Source organism: Mustela lutreola, chromosome 5 (genome assembly GCF_030435805.1).
Source record: "Mustela lutreola isolate mMusLut2 chromosome 5, mMusLut2.pri, whole genome shotgun sequence".
In the NCBI taxonomy this organism is placed as follows: domain Eukaryota; kingdom Metazoa; phylum Chordata; class Mammalia; order Carnivora; family Mustelidae; genus Mustela; species Mustela lutreola.
The window spans coordinates 65,196,279-65,214,348 of record NC_081294.1 but is presented as its reverse complement, the minus strand read 5'-3'; the positions used below and the strand labels follow the sequence as shown (position 1 = coordinate 65,214,348).

Below are 18,070 nucleotides of genomic sequence, written 5' to 3'. Positions count from 1 at the left end.
GGCTCTCTGCTCTGCGGGGAGCCTGCTTCCTCCTCTCTCTCTCTGCCTGCCTCTCTGCCTACTTGTGATCTCTGTCTGTCAAATAAATAAATAAAATCTTTAAAAAAAAAAAAAAGAATTCACTGTTTCCCTTTTTTTTTTTTTTTTGCGTCAGTTTGATACAGATCATACCCCGTAAGTGTAGGCTCTGATTAACTAGTTTGACCTAGAACACACCCTCTTAAAAAGAACAGAGTATTCTGACATAATTCAAAATAGTTCCTTTTCCTCTCCCTCTGTGGGATGCTCAAGAGAAAATTTTTGCTATATTTATTGTGAGAACACTAGTTGCACTCGTTATATACCCAACAAAAGTGTGGGGGTTTGCCATGACTGAGTTCCTGTGGAGTTTTTAATGCTCAGACTTGTAATGCACTGAGCCTCCAGTAATATGTCAATTATAGTTTATGCTTTTCTACCCTGGCGGTGGTTTCTATAGAGCTTTCCACTATTGAATCTCTGCTCTGATAAACCCTGACTCCCTGTGTTCCCCTGTTGATCTCTTTGTTTGGGGGCAGTAGTTTGCCCTGTGTCCTCCCCTTTCATGGATTCAAGAAGAGCTGTTGATTTTTTAGTCTTTTCAGCTTTTTACTTCTTGTTAGGACAGAATGGCGACTTTTAAGTTCTTACATGTGGAACCAGAAATTGGTTGGGTCGTCCCCATTATATTTTCTTCTGGCCTTTATACAGTTTATCATTTTTATATGTTTTTGTAATTAGCATTTTGATGATAACAACTCAGTCTCTTGAGTTAGCATACTATAAATTTACTTAACCATTGCCTTTTTTTAAGGCATTTAAGTCCGTACTCTTAGAGATGGTAGTATAGTGGACATCTTTTTGTGTATAGCACTTCTTTTCAGTGACTGCCTAGGGTCAGTTCTCAAAAATGGTATCAATTCATTTGAGAATGCACATCTATAAAGGTTATGACATGGTGCCTTTCAAATGTGTTTTACAGATTTACATTTTAACTGCCTGTATATAGGTATATCAGCTTTACCACAGTTGTTTTGGAAAAGAAAGTTTTTAGGAAAAGATTTCAGCAGGGAAATAATTTATCTTGTTCATTTTTTTGTTATATGAAATGTTCCCTTTCAGCCATTTCAAATACCCCCAAATTATACAGGTTCTCTTGATAGGTACTGTCTAATTTTGTGATTTGGTTTGTTAACAGCCTGTTTGCACATCTCAGTGGGAGGCTAACCTGGATGTTGGGAGATGTTAATCATCATAAATTATGATCAGCATAATCAGCCTCACGCAAATTGTGTACTACTGTGTGTTTAGCTCAGCAGAATCATTTGATAAGCTGAGTGAGTCAGTTTATTTAGAGATGCTAAGATTGACACTTGCTCATATTTTCCTTATAGGTGCACGATCCGGGGAAAAACTGTTTTTCCTTTTCTACTAATGATTAGGTATTTATATAGTAGAGAAGTTAAGTAAAATGAATCCTAGTCAACAGTGATTTTTATTGGACTTTAGTCTCAGTTTATGGCTGATATGTGAAAATAAGAGACGGTTATAGTGAGTAACTAATTCTGATTGTGGTTAAAATTAAATACGTAACAGTAGCTTTGTCAAGTTATGTGGTTATAGGCTGTTAATAAAATATACATAAAATGATTGTTAGATAATCTGAATTGAGGTTTTGGATTTCTTTAATTAATACATAATGACAATACATGATTTAATTATTAATTGATAGTGAACAATTATTGGATCGTTGTTATGTGCCAATCACTTTCTAAGCATTTTACATGTATTAGATTAATCCTCATAACAGCCTTAAATATTATTACCTCAAGTTTATATATGTTTGACCTAAAATAAGTATTACAGAGTCATGGCATTTACATGAGAATCCCTAAAGTCAAGAGTATAATTACTCTACATGCATGTCCACAATAGATTAAATGAAACAAAGTAAAAAGGGAGAGGGAGATTATTAAAGACCAGCACCAGTACCCAGGTATACAGGATAAGTAACCTGTTGAAGACTAGACAACTAAAGAAGCAAAAATCAAGTTCTAAACCCAACACTGCTTCTGGAGCTTCCTTCCTGTGTACTAGAAAACAGAAACACACTGTGTTACTAAATTAAAGTTTTTGTTCTAATGATGGAGCAAGAGAGAAGAATCTGGAGAATACATCAGCTAATGTAGCAAAGTGTAATCTCTCCAGAACTTTAAGGGAAATAAGGTGTTTTGAAAAGGAGAGTATTACAAAGAACTCAAAATGATCTCTTTTGCATTATATAGTTCTTGGTTCTCTTAAATTGAACTTAAAGATGTAATCAAAATTTTTTTTTTTTGGATTTAGTGACTCAATAGGAATGTCAGTGTTTCTCACTTCAGCTATTTTAGTGGCATTAGTACCATCTGAACTTTTTTTTCTTTTTTTTTAAGATTTTTTTATTTATTTGACAGACAGAGGTCACAAATAGGCAAGAGAGGCAGGCAGGGAGAGAGAGGAGGAAGCAGGATCTCCGCTGAGCAGAGAGCACAATGTGGGGCTCGATCCCAGGACCCTGGGATCATGACCTGAGCTGAAAGCAGAGGCTTTAACCCACTGAGCCACGCAGGTGCCCCCATCTCAAATTTTTTAAAAAAATACTTATTTGAGAGAGAGGGTGAGAGAACATGAGCGCAGGGGAGGGGCAGAGAGAGGGGTAGAAGCAGACTCCCCACTGAATGCATAGTACATTCTAGGGCTCAATCCCAGGACCCTTGAGATCATGGTCTGAGCTGAAGTCAGATGCAACCCAGGCACCCCTACTGTCTCATTTTAATTTGCATTTTCCTGATGACTAATGATCTATTCATGTGCTTATTAGTCATTCCGGTATTTTCTTTTGTGAAGTATCTGTTTAGATCCCCTTCTCATTATTTTAAAATTTAGATTACTTGTTTTCTTATTAAATTGAAGGAATTCTTTATTTTGGATATAAGTCCTTTGTCAGATTACATATCTAATGTATGAATATATGTTGCAAATGTGTGCTCCCATTTTGTGTCTTACCTTTTTATTTTCTTAAGAAGATTTAAATTTTGATGAAGTCCACTTTTTTCTTTTATGCTTTTTTCTGAGTCTTGTCTAAGCAATCTTTGAGTACCCCAAGATTACAAGGGTTTTCACTTACGTTTTCTTCTAGAATTTTTATAGTTTAGCTTCTGTATTTAGATGTGTGATCCATTTTGAGTTAATTTTTATATATAATGTGAGATAAGGGTTGGGGATAATTTTTCTCATGGATATCCAGTTGTTGTAGCAGTGTGTGTTGAAAAGCCTGTCCTTGTTGTTGAAAATCAATGTGTGGGTCTATTCCTGAATTTTCTGTTCCATTAAACAAGCTTGTTGGGATTTTGATTGGGATTGTGTTGATTCTATAAATCAATTTGGGTAGATTCTTGCCTTATTTTCTGAATTAGTTTGACATTAATTTTTTCTTCATTCTTTGATAGAATTCACCAGTGATGAATGTCACATAGTTTTGGGATTTTCTTTAAGGAAAAGTTTTTTTTTTTTTTTTTTTAAGATTTTATTTATTTGACAGAGAGATAGCACATGTAAGAAGAGTGGCAGGCAGAGGGAGAGGGAGAAGCAGCCTCTCTCTGTTGAGCAGGGAGCCCAATGCGGGCTCATTCCCAGGACCCTGGAATCATGATCTGAGCCGAAGGCAGACACTTAACCAACTGAGCCACCCAGGTGCCCCAACAAAAAGTTCTTTTAATCATAAATTTAATTTCTTATTAGATATAAAACTATTCAGTTTTTCTGTTTCTTGTGTCATTTTTCATAATTTGGGTTTTCAGTAATTTTGTTTTGTTTCAACATAATCAGTGTTTCAGTCCTCTTTTCCTTGTTGTTCCCCAAAGGTTCCTTTTTAGATATTTTTCCCTAACCACCTGTCCCCATGAAATTTTAATACCACAGATAGTGCTATAGATCCCATTTATATATTGATTTGTATATCTGTGTGTGTTTTGTTTTGTTTTGTTTCATTTTAAAGTAGGCTCCCTGCCTAGTGTGGAGCCCAGCGTAGGGCTTGAACTCAAGACCCTGAGATTGAGACCCGAGCTAAAACCAAGAATCAGACACTTAACCAACTGAGCCACCCAGGCGCCCCTGTATATCTGTGTTTTACAAATAAGAGAGTAAGATTTTTTTGATCTCCTAGAACCAGTTTTTGTCCATTTGGAGATAATGTCACCCCTTTTAAGAATGCATGATCCAAGTTGTCAGGTTTTTTTATTTATAATTGTCCACAGTACAGCTGGGTGGCTCAGTCATTAAGTGTCTGCCTTCGCTCAGATCATGACCCCAGGGTTCTTAGAACAAGCCCCGCATCTGGCTCCCTGCTCTGCAAGAAGTCTGCTCCTCTCTCTCTCCCACTCCCCTGGTTGTGTTCCCTTTCTCACTGTGTCTCTGTCTGTCAAATAAATAAATAAAATCTTCAAAAAAAATTACCCACAGTATTCCTTTATTATTTATTTATTTATTTATTTATTTTTGACAGACAGAGGTCACAAGCAGGCAGAGAGGCAGGCAGAGAGAGAGGAAGGGAAGCAGGCTTCGCTGCGGAGCAGAGAGCCCGATGCGGGACTCAATCCCAGGACCCTGGGATCATGACCTGAGCTGAAGGCAGAGGCTTTCACCCACTGAGCCACCCAGGCGCCTCATTCCTTTATTATTTTTTTCATGACTGTAGAATCTGTAGTATCTATCCCTTGTGTTATTCATGATATTATTAATTTGTGTTTTCTCTTCTTTTTTTCCTTGATCTAGTTACATTTTTGTAAATTTTGATTTTTTCATAGAACCAGTTTTTGCTGCTTTAATTTTTTTCCCTTTTGTATGGCACCCTCTATTTTGTTTATTTCTATTCTTTATATTTCTCTTTACTTTGGGTTAATTTCACTCTTCATTTCTAGTTTCTTAAAGTGTGAAGCTTACATAATTGATTTTAAACTTTTTTCTTTTTAGGTTTATTTATTTTAAAGAGAGAGAGCAGAGGGAGGGGCAGAGGAAGAGGGAGAGAATTTCAAGCAGACTGCATGCTGAGCGCAGGCCCTATGTGGGGCTCGATCTGAGGCCCCAAGATCATGACCTGAGCTGAAATTAAGAGTCAGCTGCTCAACTGACTGAGCCACCGTGGTGCCCCTAAACTTTTTTCTTTTGTAATATGATCATGAGGGGTTCCTGGGTGGCTCAGTCATAAAGCATCTGCCTTTGGCTCAGGTCATGGTCCTGGGGTCCTGGGATCGAGCCCTGTGATGGGCTCTTAGTGAGGAGCCTGCTTCTCCCTCTTCCCTTGCTTGTGTTCTCTCTCTGTCAAATAAATAAAGTATTAAAAAAAAATCATAAACACCTATACATGTTTCTGTAAATATTGTATTAGGTGCATCCCACAAATTTTGATATGTTTTCATTCTATTTAAAGTCATTTCGTATTTGGTAGGGTGCATTTTTTATGTCTGGATTCAGTTTTAAGGATCCCTAATTCTTTTTTTTATATTTTATTTATTCATTTGACAGAACTAGAGAGAGAACAGCAGGGGGAGCATTAGGTGGAGGAGAGGGAGAAGCAGGCTCACTGAGCCAAGAGCCAGAAACAACGCTTGATCCCAGGGCCCTGGGATCATGACCTGAGCCGAAGGCAGACGCTTAACCAACTGAGCTACCCAGGCACCCCAGAATAATTCTTTAAAGAGAAACTTCTCTTCATCTATTTGGTTATCCTGTAATTTGCTTGTTTTGAAAGAGTAGGGCACAGGCTTGATTCTTTTTTATTTATCAGTTGATCCACCATATACCATGTAATCTCACAAAGAATTTAAGAAAGAAAACAGATGAACATATAGAAAAAATATGAACATTTTTTTCCTGAGAAAAAAAGGAGAGAGGGAAACAAGCCATAAGAGACTCTTAACGATAGAGAACAAACTGAGGGTTGATGGAGGAAAGTGGGTAGGGGATGGGCTGAATGGGTGGTGGTTATTAAGCAGGGCACTTGTTATGATGGACACTGAATAATGTTTGTAAGTGACAAATTGCTGACTTCTACTCCAGAAACCAATATGTACTGTATGATAAATACCTAAATTTTAAATTTAAGAAAAACATTTGAAAAAACAAAATAGTTGATCCACTAACATTCTTCAATGGTGACCACTTAGTTGTGTGTTTTTGTTTTTGTTTTGAAGATTTTATTTTTAAGTAATCTCTACATGAAGTATGGGCTTTGAACTCAAGCCCAGTGATGTAAGACAAGAATTGTATGCTCCACTGACTGAGCCAGCCAGGCGCCCCAGTTGTGTGGCATTTTTTAAAAAAGATTTTATTTATTTATTTGACAGAGAGATTACAAGTAGAGAGGGGAAGCAGGCTCCCTGCTGAACAGAGAGCCTGATGCAGGGCTCGATCCCAGGACCCTGAGATCATGGCCTGAGCCAAAGGCAGAAGCTTAACCCACTGAGCCACCCAGGCGCCCCAGGTTTTTTTTTTTTTTTTTTTTTAAGTGTCCTTAAAACTCATAAATCTAAACATACTTGATGTCTTAGTTCATTGCAGTGATTATTCTTATTGATATTCCAGTTCAAGTTTTGGCCAGTGAGAACCCTTTAAAATTGGTTACTAAGTTAACCCTAGTAGTGTCTGATAGATAATTCATTCACAACAGATATTCTAGATATCTAGATCTAACAGATCTTCTGTATTTCATGCTCCAGACTTGGAATCGCCACTATACCTTTGTATGCCCTGGTACCTTTCTCCAAGGTACCCCAGTTGTCTTTAATGGAAATTGTGTTTGGAAATCACATTCTGGTCATTAGGGATGTTCTTTTCTGCTGGGTAAATAAGAGGATTCTGAAGCGTAAAATTCTTCTGGTTAAGTATTGAGCACAAAGCAATGTGATATGTAGCAAAAAATCCTGGAATGGGAGCCAGTTCCTCTATTCATTTGTCAAGTATTTATTGAATATCAGGTGCCAGACATTCTTTTATACATAGGAGATAAAAGAGTGACCAAAATTGGCAAAAACTCTGCCTTTATGAGAGTTTACAGTCTAGTTAACCCAAGATACTTATTGAAACAACTGTTACTTATCTTGGCCAACACCTTACCTTTTGGGTCTTTCCTCATAAGAGTATAAAATTGTACTAAATGGTCTGTAGTGTTTTCATTTGAAAAGTTTAATAATTTCTGTTTCTTGTTTCTGTGCTTATTCAGTAATATTTGCAGTGTTCTTCTCCTCTCTTTTTCTTATCCTCTTACAGAAATGACAGAAGAGGAACAGTTTGCTCTGGCTCTCAAAATGAGTGAACAGGAAGCTAGGGAGATGAACAGCCAGGAGGAGGAAGAAGAGGAGCTCTTGAGGAAAGCCATTGCAGAAAGCCTGAATGTAAATATGCTACGTTGAAAAAGTTTGTGAGGCTTGATCAGCAGTATATATATTTTTATTACTTCTGCAGTGCTACAGTTGCATTAGGAACTAGGTGTAGTAGTTCATAGGGTTTTTAACTAACAAATATTTCCCATAATAATTTTTAAAGTGCTTGTCAAATTGTTGGTGAACCCAATTTGAAGTGTTCTATTAATTTTATATGAAAGAGTTTTCTTCCATCCCACAGATTTTCAATACATGGTTAAGAGAGCTTAGTAGTTGGCAGCTTTTGAAAAGAGTTACCAAGTCCCAAGAAACTAAAAGAGAGCAAGATAAGGTGCTTACCTCTCCTGTTTTGGGGGAGATCAAAGGCAATGAGAAACTAGAGGTGGGTTTTGGGGGAAAAAATGAGCAGTTGAACATTTTTCAAATAATGTTAAATTGTGGTTTGAAAATGTATATTTGAAATTATTTTAAATGTGAAGGATATTTGCCAGTGGCAGGTCCTGAGCCATCCTTTATGTCATTCATGTTTCAATATTAGAAAAGGACTTAGTATAGTGATCTACTATAGCATTTTGCACATAGTAGGCTTTTGGTACACATTGTGGAAATCATTTGAATTGAGCATCTACGTTTTGGACAGGAGAATCTCTTAGGGGACAGTGGCTTCCCTGTTTTGTCCTTCCTGTGACCCTTCATGTATAGCTATTTTAATAATAAACCTGGTCTGGTGTGGGATCACTTGTTTCAGAGTTGCCGGCCTTCTGATGTTTCTGCTACCAGATCTCGACCTCTGGCCACTGGACCATCTTCACAGTCCCACCAAGAGAAAACCACAGACTCTGGGACCACTGAAGGCATGTCTCCCTGTTCTGACTCCTTCCACTCATCAAGTATAACTATATCACAGGGATCTCGTGCTGAGAGTAGATATACAGAAATGCCCCAAATCCCTTTGGTGGTATTAAAGAGGTTAAATCTGAAAATAGTTGAGATCTCACTAATACCCAGCATACTTTTATCTCCAAGGAAAAGTCAACATTTGGTTAAGCACAAAGAAGAGCCTTTTACCCACATTATGTAATTCTTGGTAAGTGATTACTTACCAAGCCCTCTTAATAAAGAACAGTTTGTCCTTAGCCCTACTTTTTCTCAAATACCTACAGGCATATGGCAGCTGGTACCTCCATCACTGTTTAAAGGCTCACATATCAGTCAGGGAAACGAGGCTGAGGAAAGAGAGGAGCCTTGGGACCACACTGAAAAAACTGAAGAGGAGCCGGTCTTTGGCAGCTCAGGAAGCTGGGATCAGTCAAGCCAGCCAGTGTTTGAGAATGAGAACGTTAAATGTTTTGACAGATGTACTGGCCACTTGGCTGAGCACACACAGTGTGGGAAGCCACAGGAAAGTACTGGGAGGGGTTGTGTTTTTCACAAAGCTGCCCAGGGTAGGGGGGACACATCTAGGCACTGTCTGCCTATCCCAGCAGATGCCAAAGGTCCCCAGGATGTTGGGGGCACTGTGCACTACTTCTGGGGTATTCCATTCTGCCCTGCTGGAGTAGATCCTAACCAATATACCAAGGTCATTCTCTGCCAGTTGGAGGTTTATCAAAAGAGCCTAAAAATGGCTCAGAGGCAGCTCTTTAAAAAAAAAGGGTTTGGGGAACCAGTGTTACCTAGACCTCCTTCTCTGATCCAGAATGAATGTGGCCAAGGAGATCAGGCTAGTGAAAAAAATGAAGGCATCTCAGAAGATATGGGAGATGAAGACAAAGAGGAGAGGCAGGAGTCTAGGGCATCTGTCTGGCACTCAAAAACCAAGGATTTCCAAGAAAGCCCAATTAAAAGCTTGAAAGAGAAACTTTTGTTGGAGGAAGAACCAACAACCAGTCATGGTCAGGTAAGGGTCAGCGATGCTGTGATTAAGGATGATTTATTCACAGTTTAAACAAGGATTATTATAGCTATTTGTTCTTTTTGTGGTCTTTTTCCCTGATTTTTAAAGTAACATGTGCTCCCTATGGAAAATTAGGAAAGTACAGAAGAGTGTAAAGAAGAAAAATTTACCCATAATCTCAGACCAAGAGGCAATCATTATTTCTATGCATTTAAAAATATTTTTTCTCTTAAAATTTTCAACAAAATGAAGACTCTAATGTATAAGCTGTTTCTTTTTCCCACTTCGTAGTTTATGTTAGATCTTTTCCTATTAAGTTTACTTGAAAACATTATTCTATATATGGATGTATCATAATTTAATTTTTATGTTTTAAAATTTTTATTCTAAAAAGATAAGTTTTTGAATAGGTAATAATACTCATATGGCCCATGGATTGGAAAGATGTCAATGCAGTCTGTCTCCTGTCCCCTTCTCAAGCCAACCAGTCCCTTCCCTGAAGTCAACCTGTAATATTCTAGTGTATCCTTCTAAGATATATATGTGGTACAAACAGATTTGTATACATACTCTTTTTCTCACCTATTTTTACACAAATGACCCCATAATCTACACATTATTCTGCACCTTGCTTTTCTTCATTGAAATATTTCTAAGATCATTCCATAACACACATATATAAAGAATTTCTTCCCTTTTTGGGTGTGTAATATATGGTGTTCAGATGAGTTTATTTTATCCAGTACCCCTTTGGTGGACTTTTAGGTTGTTTCTAATATTTTACTGTTACAAACACTACTGCACTGATTACTCTTATATGAAGATGTTTCATCCATATGGGAAATATTTGCATAATTTCTTGTAGATGTAATTGGTGGATCAAAGGACATATGCATTTACAGTTTTGTTACTCTTGCCAAATTTTCTTCCATAGAGATTGTATCAGTTTACATTCACAACAGTGTATTAGTACCAGCTTCCCACTACCAATTCCAAATCAATACTATCAGGACTTTCTGACCTTTGCCAATTTGAGGAATGAAAAATACTATCTCAATACAGTCTTAATTTGCATTTCTGTTATTGGCTTGCAGTTGAAATCCGTTTATAGTTCCTTTTCTGTCTGTTTAGATCTTATGGGCATTTTTCTTTTTCAACTGTCTTGTTTGTAGGTACCCCTTATTAGGGAAAGTGGTCCTTTTTGATATGAAGAGTAGATAGTCTTCCAGTGTATTTTTTTATTTTTTACTTTTTTATTTTATATTTTATATAATAAATTTATTTTTATATAAGATATATATAATAAATTTATATAAAATAAAATATTTTATATTTACCAAAAACAGTCCCCTGTTTGGGAACATTTAGGTTGTCTTTTCAGTTTTTTTCTGACATATCTAGATTGTATTATATATCAAAGCTTATGTTCTATTTTTTTTCCCTCTGGGTATTATAAAAGCAATCATATAGTTAAAAACTCTGTAAACTATACGTTTAAAGAGTATTCTGTTTTATGACTGTACTGTTCTTTGTTGCTATTTCTGTTTTGGGGCTCTGAGTTTTTGGTTTTGTTTTGCTGTTGTTTATTTCTCTTATAATAATGGTTTAGGAAATGGAAGCTATGAGAAACATCATAGTATAGTGTAGAGAGCATGGATTTGGAGTTTGAATTTTGACTTTTATGTATGTCCTTGAGCAAGCCATTTAACCTCTCTGAATCTTAGTTTTTACATCTGTAAATTGGGAATAGCAGTTCATGAACAATAGTTTTAATGATTAAAGTGAATTATGTAAAATGTCTACTATGATGTTTAGGAGATTATAGGCACTCATTAAATGGTAGTTCTCTCTAAGGGATCAGAAGACCATTCATTGAGGGTACCTGTGGGAATCATTCTTTCTCAGCAGCCTTGAAGATCCACATTCTGGAAAGGTTGCTATATAGAAAGAAAAAGCATTTTTCTTAACAGTTCTTCTAGTGACTTGGCTCTTTTCCAAAGGAAGGTTAGTTTGTGCTTATAACATTTTTTTTTTTTTGTTAGTTCTTTGCAACTAAGAGAGACTTCCACTTTAGAGAATAAATAAATTCTAAAGAATGAACATTTATTTATTATATTTGTTGACTGATTTATTGTAATTCATTTTGTTAGCTTGAAAATCCCAGGGGCCAGAGTTGTAGAACATAGACTTCTGTCAAGTTCTGACATTTGAAAGCAGTGCATTTGAGATGGCTTGGAAGTGTTCAGAACCTAATGGCGGCCATTGGTTGAAGTTCTCTAACTTCCCTGAACTGGCCACCAACTACTACTGATAGTATTATTGTTTGGTACTATTTGGCCACAACCAATCAAATCAAGCTAGTTTAATTAAAAAGAGTACTTAATCATAAGGAAATCGGATGCCTCATAAATTCTAAAACAGGATGGTAACCAAGCATGGACAAGGTATATGGTTTAGAATAATTTTTCTGTATCTCATTGCTATATTGTATCTTCTTCATTTTTCTCCCCTGTGTATTGGCTTCATTTGCTTCTCTTTCACAGTGGTTGGTGGAAGACACTGATCCTACAACTCCCAAACTTAAATACAGGTTAAAGGAGATTTTTTTTCTTTGTCAATACCAATTTCAAATTTCTAGGAAAGGACTTAACTGCCCCGTTGCGGTTATAGTCTTCACCAGCCCAGTTGACTGTGGCCTAAAGTGAGGTCTGTGTCAAATTGTACAAATGGCTGAGTCCACTGCTATAATACAGTAGGAGGGGTGACGTACTGGCCTCAGTAAAAGGAGACCAGGCAGACAACCTAGTAAGTATCCAATGTAGTCATTGTCATTAACATTAATTTTAGAAATCAGAACTGTTGAAAAATGCTGAAAAGTTTAAAGAATAAAGTTGAAAGCATTCACAATCCTGTTATCTAGTGATATATTCCTTCATCTTATCTTCTATACTTATTTTTATATGGTTTCCATTATATCATATTTTTGTATTTTTTTAATATTTTTGTATTTTTAAGTTACATTATGTAAACATTTTCTTATGATGTTAAAATTATTTATAGATTTCACTTTTAATGACTATGTAATATTCTGGTTTATGAATTTATCATAATATTTTATTTTATTTTTTTTTAAAGATTTTATTTATTTATTTGACAGACAGAGATCACAAATAGGCAGAGAGGCAGGCAGAGAGAGAGAGAGAGAGAGGAGGAAGGAGGCTCCCCGCCGAGCAGAGAACCTGATGTGGGGCCCGATCCCAGGATCCTGGGATCATGACCTGAGCCGAAGGCAGAGGCTTTAACCCACTGAGCCACCCAGGCGCCCCTATCATAATATTTTAACCCTTTTCCTATTGTTGGATATTTTGCTATGATAAACTTTTTAAAATAAAATACTATTTTTTAAAAATTTATTTATTTGACAGAGAGAGATCACAAGTAGGCAGAGAGGGAGGCAGAGAGCCCGATGCGGGGCTTGATCCCAGGACCCTGAGATCATGACCCAAGCCGAAGGCAGAGGCTTAACCCACTGAGCCACCCAGGCGCCCCAATAAAATACTATTTTATTTACAATTAGTATCCTTTGGGGAGCTTGGCTGGCTTAGTTGGTGGAATGTGCAACTCTTGATCTTGGGGTTGTGAGTTCAAGCCCCATGTTGGGTGTGGAGATTACTTTTAAACATAAAATCTTAAAAAGATAAATAAATAAAATAATTATTCTTAGAGATAGGGAGCAAGGAAGATTTTGGATTAAAGAGCTATAAACATAAAAATAGGACTTGCTGTTTATTGCCAAATTGCATTTCAGAAAGGTTGCTCATATGTGTACTCCTTCCTTTCAGCAATGCATGAGAATGCCTAGTTCACTGCAGTCTTGCCAACACAGAATAGTATCTTTAAAAAACAAAACAAAATAAACTAACTTACTAATTTTATAGTCAAATAATGAAAGTCTACAGTTGTAATTTCACCACTTATATTGGTGTTTTGCTTTCAGGAACTGTGGGTATAAAGAATTTATATGCTTATTAAACATTTTCTATTGTTATGACTTTGCTGGAGCTGCCCAATTATGAGACTCCTTGGTTGACAGAGATAGCAAAAGGTTCCTAGAACTAGGGACTTAGAAAAACATTCACCTTCGGGCAAATCACTTTAAGTATATATGAAGGTTATAAAAGCTTTTGAATCATATAACTAATTTCTGGCATCACAGAAACAATAGAGGGGTTGATGAAGATGGAGAGATCATCTTGATGGCCATACAGCAGGGAAATGGGGTAGTAGCATATTGATGTGGTCACTATGTTTCTGGGTCTGATCTTTAATTTTTCAGTCCGGATACTGGAATTTGTATTTCAGAAATGGCTGGATTATGTGGGGGGGGGCGGTGTGAGAACTGAATTTGACTTGTCAAACTTCGAGCTGATACGTACACCAAATGACAGTTTGTTAATTTATTATGCAAGATAGACATTTTTAGTGACCACAGTATTCAGGTCCACCATCTACTACTGTACCTCCTAGGATGAAGGTACCTAGAGGGCTGAAAATAGTAATTAGGAAATGGTAATAGTTAAGGGATGATTCAACTAGTCTATGGAAAGACCGATAAGCTACTAGTACATGATAATAGAGGACATTTCTCTGGTGACCAGATGATGTGTCTGTTTATTTTTACTTATCAAGCTACGATGTTGAAGACACTGCTTGATTCTGAATCTTTGGATTTTTATTTTTTAGATTCATTGCAGACTATCATCCCTTTTTCATTAACATTTTATTTCTTTAGGCAAATTCAACGTCTTGATTGGGCCACAGCTTCCTTAGGTTAAGTTATATTCATATCATGCATCCCTGTTCAAATTGATTATATTTGGATATTCTAATAAAATTTTGTTTGCTTGTTTTGCTATGTTATTTTCATATTCTGGAAGAACCTCACTTTACCTTTATGTTCAGATTGCTGTCATTGAGGTATACGTTTAGAAATTAAAAATGATTTATTGAAATGAAGACATTCTTGGAATTCTGTTTCGAAATGATTGTAAGATTATTTGAGTAAACATAACAATAATGGTTAGAACATGTATTTTGGAGTCTGATCCCAGCTCCACTTTTGACCAACTCTGTAATTTTGGGCAACCCATCAAAGTTTCACTTTCCTCATTTCCAAAAAAAACTTTTTATAGTTTCTGCCTCAAAAAATTCTTGTGAGGATTAAAGGAGATAATGTAAAGTGATTTTCATAAGGGCTTGGCACTTAATGGGTATACAGTAATTAAAAAAACAAAACAAAACAAAAAACAGAACAGTATGCTTTAGCCGAAGGTAGAGATGGAGGTATCTTATAACTCACCATTGCCTTGATGGCTTCTGAAGCCCAAGTTTAGTCAACTATAGTTATTCTAAGATGGTATTAAATGGACACTAGGTGTCAGTATCTACTTTTTTTTTTTTTTTTGGTATTTCAGTAATGAAACTTACCACTACTGAATTCAAACAAATAGGTCATGTATTTATTGCTGTTGTATTTTAGTCCTTTTGACAGTTTGTTCAACCCTCATTTTTCATAATGACTGTATTCCTGATCATTGCACAGCTTTATCTTTCCTTTGAAGGAAGGCTCATCTCAGCTATTTCTGTTTTTTAGTGTATTTTATTTGCCTGAGTGGTACAGAGATGCCTAACTTGTTTAGGTTATTTATATCCCGTTAGGAGACCCTGAAAACTTCACCTAGTAGCTTTATATCTATTGGAAGAAGCCTCTCAGCTCAGGTACTTCTGCGAAGTCTCCCTATGGCAGCAGTAGCTGCTTTTTCTGTACACCTACATTTAATGATTAGACCTTTGCACCAACTTTACTATTAATCATAGAAAATAATCTTTTTTTAAAATCCAGTCCCTATTTGTTACATTTTAAAAAAGATATCCCTGTAGCCAGATAATAAAATCATAGTAGCAGATTTGTAGCAAAAGAAATCTTTATAACCTTCCCTTTGGGATGTTCTGTGTTATGGCTTGGTTGTGTTCAGAGAGACTTTTTCACAGATTGCAGTGTTGTCCCCAGTTAAATATTTCCATTGAAAACTGGGCTTTTCTCTGTGTTTCCTCCTTCTGCAACAGAACTTTATAGTAGTTTTTTCAAAATCGTGATTCATTTGACTCACCAATTAGTATTCATGTGTCTTGCATTTTACAAAGGCCATCACCTATGTTATCTTTTTAAATTCTCATAATAAATCTGTGAGGCAGTCTAATAACCATTTTAAGATGATTGAGATGTGACACCCTAGATTACAGAGTTAAGGGGTAATCCACCTGTGATATAAATCCCACTCTTCTGACTCCATAGGATGTGCTTTTTTTCTACTGAAACTTACTGACTTAAGTAAAATGTTTTATTCTTACTGCTAATTGCGGAGTAATGACGCTGAGCAATTAAAAGTTTTTTTTAAAGAGGAGAAACCAGTTCATCTGTGCCTGTATATTTAGGATGTTATATTTCTTTGCAGTCTTCCCAAGCGCTATTTGTTGAAGAAACTTCTGAAGAAGGAAACTCTGTACCTGCCTCACAAAGGTAAGATTTTAAGTTGTTTTGGGTCTGAATTCCCTGATGGTGCCAGAGTAAGAGAGATGAAGCACATGAGTGATACTGTATCGGGACAGCTTGCCAGGGATCTTTTAGCTCCTTTATATGTACAGACTGAGAAAAATCATTATCTTCCAGTTCTCAAATATGTATCTCATAGAAGCCTGATATATTAGAATGGAAGAGATCTTAGAAGGTGTTGTTGTTTTGGTATAGTCCAGCTGTCTTGGCATGTATCCCATTTTTACCATTCCTAAAAGTGTTTACATTCTGCTGCTCTCTTAACTTAGCTTCCTTTGCCAATCTGAAGGCTCTAGACTAGTTTCTTTACAGTCCTTCTAGTCCTCCTGTCCCCTTTGATTTCCTCTGCTTATGCTTATTTTATCTGCATGTCCAAATTGCATACATCTTTTAAGTGTACTCTTAAGACTTATTTTTTTATTATTCATATTATTCAGGTCACAGAGAACATGGCTCACCCTCACTCCCTGTACTGTGCCACTTTTAATCTGGTTGTATCTTATTTTTCCCTTAAATTGTTGTATTTGCATTACCTCCTCAGTTATTCTTGCCGATTGATGGGATTACCTTCTTAGGTCTTCTCACTTAATAATATATAGTGGTTGATTGATTACGAACTGTGCTTATCAACTGGATCAGGTTTTTAATTTTCCCTTTTATATGGTAGTTGACCTTTGGGGATTACTCAAGAGCTAATTTTATGTTGAGTGACCTCCACTTCTCATACGAAAGCTGAGGCCCAATTACCATTTGCTGTAGTTTGGTTGTGCTTCTTAGGGTTTTGGTTAAATTGATAGTACTAGGTATTTCCTTCTGAGTTGAAGAATATGGTTTTGGTTTGATTCTCCCACTGTTAAGATGGTTTTGGAAGTGGTTTTAACTGGAATAGGCCTTTTGCTTCTTCCAGGTCCCTCTGTTTTGTTGTGGTGAGCCTGTGCAGAGCAGATGTAAGTTTTAATAAATGATTATATGCTTTGTTACCAGGAGAGAGTTGGAATTGCAGGCAATGTGGTTTGACTTCAAGTTGATTAGCCCATTTTATAAATGTCAGCAAATTGTTTTGTGATGGACCCTTTGAATAGAGCCGTAATGTTAGATGCAGAGTAAACTGTGTCTGGCTTGGGTTTACAATAAATGTTATAAGATGTTTTATTTAGAAAGAGAAATCACTTGCGGTTTCCTATCAGGATTGATTTATTTATCATGAATCAGTGATGGTTAGTCTCTCTTCTCTGTGGTTCTTAGTTGATACGAGGTTTTATTTTTTAAGTATCCTCTTGCATACTTGATCAAACTAGTCATAAAGTTCTGTGAGGCGTGGAGGGGGGTAGCTCAGATGCTCAGATCTCTCAGCCATGTGTTCCTGTGTCAGGAAGAGATTGCACTCCATGAACAGGCAGGGTAAACTAAAAGGTTGGATGATGGGAGCAGTACATAATTATGTTACTCTCAGAAGAGATATTTAACTTGTATGGGCAGGTTTTGCTGTAGGGCAATTTGAAATTGTATCTTTTTGTTGCTTGGAAAGCCACATCTTGAGATAAAGAGAAAATTGAACTGCAAGGTGAGGGAAAGCGAGTGTGTTGTCAAGAGAATCTCCATATTTTCTCTTAGGAGTTTATAAATCTCTAACATTCAGAAGGCTGAGATGGAGGCTATAAAACACAATGGACATTCTTTTTTTTTTCTCTCTCTCTAAAGATGTATTTATTTATTTGAGAGAGAGAAAGAGCACACTTGAGTGTGTGCACAGGGCAAGGGGCAGAGGGAGAGAATCTTAAGCACAGACACCCCACTGAGCAGGGAGCCCAATGCAGGGCTCAGTCCCACAACCCGTTTGAGATCATGACCTGAGTTGAAACCAAGAGTCAGATGTCTAACCTACTTAGCCACGTAGGTGCCCCCTGTTGACATTCTTTCTTTCTTTTTTTTTTTTTTTTTAAGATTTTATTTATTTATTTGACAGAGAGAGATCACAGTAGACAAAGAGACAGGCAGAGAGAGAGGGAAGCAGGCTCCCTGCTGAGCAGAGAGCCCGATGTGGGACTCAATGCCAGGACCCTGAGATCATGACCTGAGCCAAAGGCAGTGGCTTAACCCACTGAGCCACCCAGCCGCCCGCCA

At 36.8% G+C, this 18,070-nt stretch overlaps 1 protein-coding gene across 4 annotated transcripts in view; it reads left to right on the top strand.

Moving 5' to 3' along the window:
- Positions 1 to 18,070, top strand: part of UIMC1 (ubiquitin interaction motif containing 1) — a 167,316-nt gene that overhangs the window by 103,296 nt on the left and 45,950 nt on the right. For all 4 annotated transcript variants that reach the window (XM_059174397.1, XM_059174398.1, XM_059174400.1 and 1 more), the window contains 4 exons: positions 7,324 to 7,448; positions 8,185 to 8,284; positions 8,594 to 9,336; positions 15,849 to 15,913. In XM_059174397.1, coding sequence (XP_059030380.1) covers positions 7,324 to 7,448; positions 8,185 to 8,284; positions 8,594 to 9,336; positions 15,849 to 15,913 — 1,033 coding nt within the window. The remainder of the gene's footprint in view (positions 1 to 7,323; positions 7,449 to 8,184; positions 8,285 to 8,593; positions 9,337 to 15,848; positions 15,914 to 18,070) is intronic.